Raw genomic sequence first — 9,300 nt, forward strand, 5'->3', positions numbered from 1 at the left:
AATTAGCAGCCTTGATTCACTTGTACAACTTGTATTATTTGTGTAACTCAAGCAACATAACTGTTATATTAATTCAGAAGCGTGCATATTAAAAAAAAAACATGTAAAATGGGAACCCATGTAATAAGTTTCTATCAATTAAAACTGTTCAGCTGTCAAAAATTTGTTTCATTACCTGTGATTTCTTGGTCACCTTTAAACCATCTAATATCAGCAGCTGGTTTGCTGCCAGATGTTTTACATGTCAGCTGAATGATCTCTCCTTCCATAACAGGCGATGTAAATCCAGTGATATGTGGCTTTTCAGGAACACCTAAAAAGACAATAATAAGTAAAGATATAATTTTCATTCTCATTGTATTACTCATTAAAAGCTAAAGCTCATAAAAATAAGTCACATTTTAGACAAATTAAGCTTGGCTTTGTAAGTTTTGCTGTTAGTCAAAGTAACTTCTTGAATTCAAACTTAATGACAGTGTATACCTCCAGTACCTCCAGTATGTATGCTCCTATAGGTTACTAAATCATTTAATTCCAGGCAACAAAATATTTAGGCCTACACAGAGGCTCACTCAATTTAGGTCTAGATAGTATGATGTCGGAATTAAAGTGACTGCATAATTGCATAATTCACCAATCAAAAATGATCTGCGTATGGAGGGAAAAAAAGCTTTTGCAATCTATTTAGGAAGAGGTTCTTGAGGCCCCGTTTACACGTAATCAGTTTGTATGCTTTTTTTTTTCTTCTCCAAAGCAGTGCATTGTGAAAAAGATTTCAGTTAAAACGCGCTAAAGAGAAACTCCGAACAAGAATTGAAATTATTCCAATCAGTAGCTGATACCCCCTTTTACATGAGAAATCTATTCCTTTTCACAAACAGACCATCAGGGGGCGCTGTATGGCTGATATTGTGGTGAAACCCCTCCCACAAGAAACTCTAAGTATGTACTCTTGGCAGTTTCCTGTCTGTGAACCTTGCTGCATTGTGGGAAATAGCTGTTTACAGCTGTTTCCAACTGACAAAAAAGGATGCAGCAGCTACATCACCTTCCAGCAGTAAAAATGTCACCATGTAATAAATGTTATAATGTAAATCAGGGGTTTAAAATATTTTACAATGGGCAAACACTGACTAAATCATCTGTACATAATTATTGTAAAAATGAAGCACTATTTTTTTATTACATTATTTTCACTGGAGTTCCTCTTTAAGTGTGAAAGGCTCACTAGGAAAACATGGGACTTACTTAGAAAATCACTTGACCTTTCAGTTATAACTGAGAGTAACTGATTAAGTGTAAACGGGGCCTTAAACTAAGAGTGGTTAAAATGTGGAATACTTTACCACAGGAAGTAGTTTTGGCAAATTCTATAAAAGAGAGTCTTGGGGGCTTTCCTTGCGTTTAAGGACATCTACAGCTTTAATTACTAGGTAGTTCCTATGGCTGTGTCAGGGATTTTTTCTGACAATGTTCTACTTACTTTTCCTTTCCTGGTTTAACTTGATGCCTTTTTTTCAACCATACTAACTACCAATGTAACTAGTTGCTGGTATACTTGTAGCTGCCACTGTTGCTGTTGCTGATTGTAATAATGCACACATTTACCATTATATTTATCATTCTTACTAAGGAAAAAAGTCTTTCAGGGCTCGTTACCACTAGAGGCATTTATTGGAATTTTTAAAAGCAGGAGATTTGTACAAATCGCCCTAAAATCGCTTACACTATGCTATCCAATGAGATAGTTCTCATTGGGGGCGTTCCGTTTGCTTGCCGCTGACAAAAGCGCTGCATGTACCATTTTCAGGGTGATTTGCCTTGAATGGAAGGCATAGGGGAATTGCAAAGCGCTTGAAAAGGTGCTTTGTAAAGCGATTTCCCCAGATCTTTAATGAATAAATAAATTGTATTTATTCATTCTCGGGGGCAAAGTAATCACTTCCTGACTGATGTCAGGAAGTGATTTAAATAATTGCTGTGCTTAAGTGCTTATAAAAGCACTTACAACATGAAGAAAAGAGCGATTAAAAAAAAAATCACTCAGCGTTGGAGAGAGCGCGAGCGCAACGCAATGTGAACGAGAACAGAGGCGCCGAAAGGATAAAAAGAAGCTCAATGAGCTTAACAAACCAAATTCTAGGTAAATAGAGGAGGTAGTGGTGGACTTACCTCCTCCAAGTAGACACACAACAACTGTAGTAAAGAGCACCCAGAGGTGCCTGGCTCTTCTACTGACCACATATGCTATTGCTCCATTGTTATTGCCTGATGAAGCGGGATCAAACCTGCGAAACGCATTGCATATTTGGAGTTCATAAATGAAATATATTGACTGTCTTTACTACAGTGGTTGTGTGTCTACTTGGAGGAGGTAAGTCCACCACTACCTCCTCTATTTACCAAGAATTTGGTTTTTTAAGCTCATTTAGCTTCCTTTTATCCTTTTGGCACCTTTGTTCTCCTGCATAATATTGAGTCCACCCTGGGTGGAGGGTTGAACCCCCTTTTTCTCATCTACAGAGAGCGACTTCTTATTCCTGAGTGGGGTGAGGAAAATCTCCCCACCTGCTTTTACAGTGGTTGCCTAAAGGTAACCCTGTTTTGTGAGTATTAATATCTATCTATCTAGTAACCATTTACCAGTACATATTACACTATTGGGGCTCTTGGTGTTCCTTGTTTTTAGCAATGTGAACACGGCCTTAGTAATACATTTTTACAATAAGGAAATAAAACAAGTTAGCATTGTATTAGTAAAAGAAAGCATTATATATGTGGGTAAGAAAAAAAAGAAAATATATAAACCCAATGTAATAACCATAATTCAATGATTGAGTAATTTAAGTATTATTGTTTTTCAATTTGCTTTGCTTTTATTACACCGCACCATCAGGTTTTATAGAGGATTTAGCCAGACATTTTTATTTATAAATATATATTTTTAGTCTAAAGACAGTTCTCCATGGAAAAGCATTAAGTGATTGAGTAAGTTATTATCCTGAGAAACTGTGTTTAGATTGGGTCATTTTTGTCCTTTATGGCAAAGTTGCCTTTTTTTTAATAGTCTCAGCAGGGCTTAAAAAAAGCTAGAATTCACATACTATGCACAAAGCCAATTCACCAGCTGGATTAACTTTAATATGAGTGGCATCCAGCATTAGTCCTATTAAGGGAAGGAGCATGATACTCTGAAATAAGAGAAGTGCAGGGCCGAAAAAAAAAATCAATCTTTAAGATTGTATAACAGGTTAGGAACACAGGTGTGTTTGCAATAAACTAAGGCAATTTCATCTGATTCAGCTGCTGACATTCAATGAATCTCATAAAGTGCTGAATTTAAGTGTTATTCCGCGGCTTTCTCGATGAATCTCTCTCATTTTTAGTGTCACTGAAACCCTCAGAGGGACAAAAAGAGGAGAGATCATTTAGGGAATAAAGTATAAATGGGGAAGTGCTCCCAATAAAACAACAGCAACTAATAGCAGACGGCAGAAATGACAGGCACCTGGAAAAACACTAAACCGAGAAGAAAGCAAGTGGCTATAAAACTTCCCTTAATTTTAGAGTTTTATGGCAACTTTGTCCTTAAAAATATATAGTTGAAAGGTTTAAGTTAGGCTGCCTCTAAAACTTTGTCTCTTGAAGGCAAACCAAACCAAAAGACATACACAAATAGTTTAATTTTGAAAAAAGAATAAGGCTGTACACTCACTGTCAGTGCTTTCTGAGAGCTTTTCTGACCCTCAGCGTTATCTGAACTTTTTTTGTTGTTGAAAAAAACACTCCCATTGACGTACATTAAAATCATTGTAAAATTGCAGTGAAATCACACTGATCATAGTTTTTTAAAAAAATCCTGGTGATTTTACTGCAATTTTTTTTTTTTGCGATTTTAATTTAAGTCAATGAGAGCATTTTTTAAAGGTCAGAAAAGCTCTCAGAAAGCGCTCACAGTCAGGGGCATAGCAATAGGGGGTGCAGAGGTTGCGACTGCATCGGGGCCCTTGGGCCTGAGGGGCATTCCCTCAACTGCAGTATTAGCTCTGTTGGTCCTGTACTCATAACAATCACTTCTATAGATATTTAGAATAGTGGTTATCATTAACAAACTGCTCCCCATCCCCTTCTTGCACCTCTGACACTGTAGTTGCCGTTGCCAGGTTTTTGTGCGCTGTATCAATTGTTATGTATAGAGTGGGGCTCCAATATAAAACTTGCATCGGGGCCCATAGCTCCTTAGCTACACCACTGCTCACAGTGTATCTACAGCCTAATACAGTTTAAGCATTTATTATGTGACTTGTGATTACATTCTTCATTTGTATATGGTTTTATAAATTAAATACATAACGTATAAAGAAAGTATATTTAATTAAATGCATAAGGGATAAATAATGAAATGGCTATGGGGACAAGCAGATTTTTATACTTTATTGAAAATATAAAAATGATGGTGCACCACTAAAGTGAGAGGTAATTGCCTTGTTCCATGTACATCTCAGCAAAGGCGATAGCAATATTTCAGCAATTCACCTAAATGCACCTTTGTAACACTCAATTAGTTTAGTCTGCAAAATGAGTTTGAATTTGCACAGGCATCAGAAGCAGTACTTTTGCAGTTGAATAAGCTGGTAAACTCTGTGTGATCATTTGTAACTGCAATGGCCCTGTACGGCATTATAGAATCATAGAATCGGAGTGTGCAAAGTATGGTCACTATGGGCCTCTATGCCAAGTCACTCCTCTTTAAAGAGTAACTTTAGAGAAAAGGGGGAACAATAAATCAATGCATTGCACAGAGATAAGTTAAAAAAATAAAAGAGACATCAAAAAATGATTGATATTTACCATGTAAGTTGTTCATATTGTTTGATCCACATTCAGTCTGCACTTAATCATCTGTATTACTGGCAGATGAAACCAGAGCTGAATGCTTGTAACGGTTTTATACATAACTGGAACTTCCTCCAGCCCCATGCGCATGGATCGCTCCCACGCCGCCATCCTCAGTCTTCTCCGTCTTCTGTACCAGGTCCCGTTACTTCCTCCAGTCGCGGCCAGTCTGTGCAAGAAGAAGTACGCTCTTTAAGTATCTCTCCGGTGGCTGCTGGAGAGATACTTAAAGAGCTCACTTCCTCCTGCGCAGACTGACTGCGACTGGAGGAAGTAACGGGACCTGGTACAGAAGACAGAGAAGACTAAGGATGGCGGCGTGGGTGCGATCCGTGCGCATGGGGCTGCAGGAAGCCCCTGGTATGTATAAAGTTGTTGCAAGCATTAAGTTCTGGTACACTTTAACTATTTTTTCTGCTATTTTTATGTGGTAAAATATGTAAGCACCATCCTAGTTTATACTGAAACTTGAATACTGATGGGTTACAAAGTTGGCAGTTTTTTGTGTTGTTTGGTTGCAGTTTCATGCAGTCCCTTGTTATATTCTTTTCAATTTGTTCAGGATCCATTAAAAGTAGGAAAAAAATGCCATGGATTTTGTATGCAACTGAAATCACATAATCACTAGTCCCCAAATCTCTCATCAATGAGCATAGTCAGTGTGGCTAATTGTAACCACTTGATAGCAGTCATTTCTAATAAGTCTAGTCTCAATGTGCTCAATTACTTATGATGCTCACTGTAGTGATGACTTAAGGTAGCCATACATACATCTAGCTGTTCTGATTCAATCAACAAAGTGATCAACTTGATTAGGCAATCGACTCCAGTATGGTTCAGCGTCCGCCTCCTGGGCACAACCATCTCTGATGACCTGTCCTGTAGGGCAAACACTATCACAACTCAGAGGAAGGCACAGCAAAGGCTCTTCTTCCTTCGCCAACTGAAGAAGTTTGGTATGGCCCAAGAACTTCTGAGGTCCTTCTACTCTGCTACAATCGAGTCAGTCCTCTGCTCATCCATCCTGGTCTGGTTCGCTAGCTGCTCCGCCAGCGACAGATACAAACTCCAGAGGGTCATCAGCTCAGCGGAGAGGATTATTGGAAAACCTCTTCCCCCCCTAGACCTTATCTACAACCCCAGACTGCGCAATAGAGCGATGAAAATTGTGGGCGACCCATCTCACCCTGGTCACAGTTTTTTCAGGAGGCAACTCAAACTGGGCCGAAGGTTCCGGTCCATCCCTGCTAAGACCACCAGGCGTATGAACACTTTTTTCCCTACGGCCGTTAGACTCTTGAACTGCGCCCATTACATTGAACCCCCCCCTGCGGCCACCTACTGAACTAACATCTGACTTCGGCTGCGGCTAGCTATTCCATCTAGCTAATGTTTGTGTATTGTGCAACGTGTAATATACTAAGATGACTGCTTGTATATCTCTCTTGTATATCTCTGAAACTACTTTGTGTATTTCTATGATTTTGTTGTTTTTGCTTTTACCTTACCATCACTGACCCTGTATGTGCCAAAAATAATTCCGGGTACAACCCCCGTTGTACTTGGCGAAATAAATAAATGATTCTGATTCTGATGGTTGATCTAAACTCAATTAACTAGTTGTCCACACACTACAAGCAATGTTGTATGCGATTCACCCTTACTAGTTGATGTGACCAATGTTGTGTCTCCATGCTCTGAATGCAAAAAACGATTCAGAGTCAATCGAATGAACAGTAGACAATTCCTGTGCATCCACCGATATCTTGCATCATGCTCAATCGACTAAGCTGGTTGATATGACATGATATTAGCCACTTTTCATCAATTGGGCATATTGGAACACATTTAAAGGGGCACTATGGTGAAAAATTGTAAAATTTAAAATATGTGCAAACATATACAAATAAGAATTACATTTTTTCCAGAGTAAAATAAGCCATAAATTACTTTTCTCCTATGTTGCTGTCACTTACAGTAGGTAGTAGAAATCTGACAGAAGTGACAGGCTTTGGACTAGTTCATCTCGTCATAGGGGATTCTCAGGGATTTATTTATTTTCAAAAGCACTTAGTGAATGGCAGTTGCTCTGTCCAACTGCCAAAAAAACAGTGTAGCGATCAGGGAGGCTGGCCAGCATCATTGTGTAAATCCTTTTTAGGCAATATCTTTATAAAGAATAAAAGCCTTGCTGAGAATCCCCTTTGGAGAGATGGACTAGTCTAAAACCTGTTGCTTCTGTCCTGGCCAGCCTCCCTGCTCACTACACTGTTTTTTTGACAGTTGGACAGAGCAACTGCCATTCACTAAGTGCTTTTGAAAATAAATAAATCCCTGAGAATCCCCTATGAAGAGATGAACTAGTCCAAAACCTGTTGCTTCTGTCAGATTTCTACAACCTACTGTAAGTGACAGCAACATAGGAGAAAAGTAATTTATGGCTCATTTTACTCTGGAAAAAAAACATACTTCTTATTTGTAAATGTTTGCACATATTTTAAACTTTACAATTTTTTCGCGATAGTGCCCCTTTAATTCTGTCTCGATTTGATAAAATTATTGAATTGAATGGTCGGTCGTAAATCGTTAGATGTATGGGCACCTTTAGTGAACTAGAATCTTTGTACACATTGTCAGCAAGTTTAGAAGGAAACAGGGTGTGGGGGTTTATCTGAAAAGTGTAACGAGATTACATGATACCATAATCTAAAGAGGTAAGTTTTAATGCTATCCCCGAAGGATACAATGTTTGAAGACTAGTGAATGAGAAGCAGAACATAATTTAAGATAACAACAAAGACACATTAGGCATGTGGGATGTGAAAGTACGAGGAGGTGACCAAAGTGGTAGAAATAATTGGTTATGTGCATTATGGAGGTTTCAACAATGACTAGACAAGATCCGGAAACTAGCAAATAGTGTTTAGAGTGAACTGACTGCAGACGTGTTTGAAGACTAATGCTGGGCATACACTATTCGTTTCTTGCTTATCAATCGAGCCGCTGATAATATCCGACAGGTCCGATGACCTGCCGGATATATTCCCCGCTCGATCCCCGTGTGCGGACAATAGCGGGGAATCGAGCGGCTGATAAAGAATGCCCGCGGGGCGACGAGCAGGAATCGATCCGCGCGCACGTGTGGACAAGCCGCTGGCTCGATACCGGCGCATAATCTAACCGTCTGTGCCCAGCATCAAGTTTGAAGTTTAAACTGGATTATTTAAGATATATATATATATATATATATATATATATATATATATATATATACATATATATATATATATATATATATATATATAACTGGGATTGACAGAGAGGAGAGGCAGGTCAGGGGTAGAGAAGAGGTGTATGAACCAAGCACCAACGGATTAGAACAGAGGTGCCAGAGAGGAACAATTCACAATATTCAAGGCCAGCTATGATGGGTATGTAGTGATCTTAGTGTATAGAAAGTCTGAGGAGTCTAAGAGGTTATACTCACCCAAAACTGTTAGATACGCCTTGGATGTTTTCACAGGCATTGTAAATAATGAACAAGTGTACAAGCCTTCATCTGTCAAAGAAACTTCAGTGATGGTGATACTCAGTTCATGCCAGGAAGCCCGGATTAGTTCGATTCTGTTGTCTCTTAGAGCTGAAAGAAATAAGACAACATTGAGATATTTTGCTTATGATGAAATTCAACAGAGTGAACATAAAAAGACACACATGAAAAAGTCTTGTATTAACATCTAACACGTTGCTGTTCCTGTAAACATGTAATCTCTGCCTGTTGCCAGTAAAGTGATATATTTGAGAATATTAGGGGGAGTTGGTAAGTTCTACTAGGCTAAACAGGCAAAAAAAATATCTGATGAGTTCTGTTGCTCAAGGTAAATTGTAAAGTAATGGGAAACATTTTTAAACCTCTGCACCTCATATGCAAAACGTATTTTCCTTCCCACTGTCATGTCTGCATACAGAATACTATACATAACAATAAATACATAAACGCAAACTGTTTTTTTTAAAGAGACTCGCTTCAGAGCTCATAGTTAGCAGGGGCATGTGTGCCCCTGCTAAACCGCCACTATCCCGCGGCTAAACGGGGGTCCCTTCACCACTAAACCCACCCCCGCAAACCTTGGTCGTAGATTTAGTTGTTCTTGGAGGCAGGGCTAACGGCTGTAGCCCTGCCTCCAGACTCATCTATCAGTGGCGCATCGCCGCCTCTCCCCCGCCCCTCTCAGTGAAGGAAGACTGAGAGGGGCGGGGGAGCAGCGGAGATACGCACTGACAGACGCGCGTGGGGCAGGGCTGCGGCGGTTAGACCTGCCCCAACCAGGAAGAGGGGATGCGCTGCATGGAGGGGGATTTGGGGGTGAAGGGACCCCCGTTTAGCGGCGCGATAGCGGCGGT

The 9,300-nt window shown here is 39.6% G+C and overlaps 1 protein-coding gene across 2 annotated transcripts in view; it reads right to left on the reverse strand.

Moving 5' to 3' along the window:
• Window positions 1-8,505, reverse strand: part of CADM2 (cell adhesion molecule 2) — a 311,372-nt gene extending 302,867 nt beyond the window's left edge. For both annotated transcript variants that reach the window (XM_068270493.1, XM_068270492.1), the window contains exons 1-2: window positions 8,384-8,505; window positions 176-313 (exon numbers count right to left, since the gene is read on the reverse strand). In XM_068270493.1, coding sequence (XP_068126594.1) covers window positions 176-313; window positions 8,384-8,423 — 178 coding nt within the window. In that variant the 5' untranslated portion in view covers window positions 8,424-8,505. The remainder of the gene's footprint in view (window positions 1-175; window positions 314-8,383) is intronic.
• Between the last annotated feature and the right edge of the window lie 795 nt (window positions 8,506-9,300).

The sequence above is a fragment of the Hyperolius riggenbachi genome, chromosome 2 (genome assembly GCF_040937935.1).
Source record: "Hyperolius riggenbachi isolate aHypRig1 chromosome 2, aHypRig1.pri, whole genome shotgun sequence".
NCBI classification, from domain to species: domain Eukaryota; kingdom Metazoa; phylum Chordata; class Amphibia; order Anura; family Hyperoliidae; genus Hyperolius; species Hyperolius riggenbachi.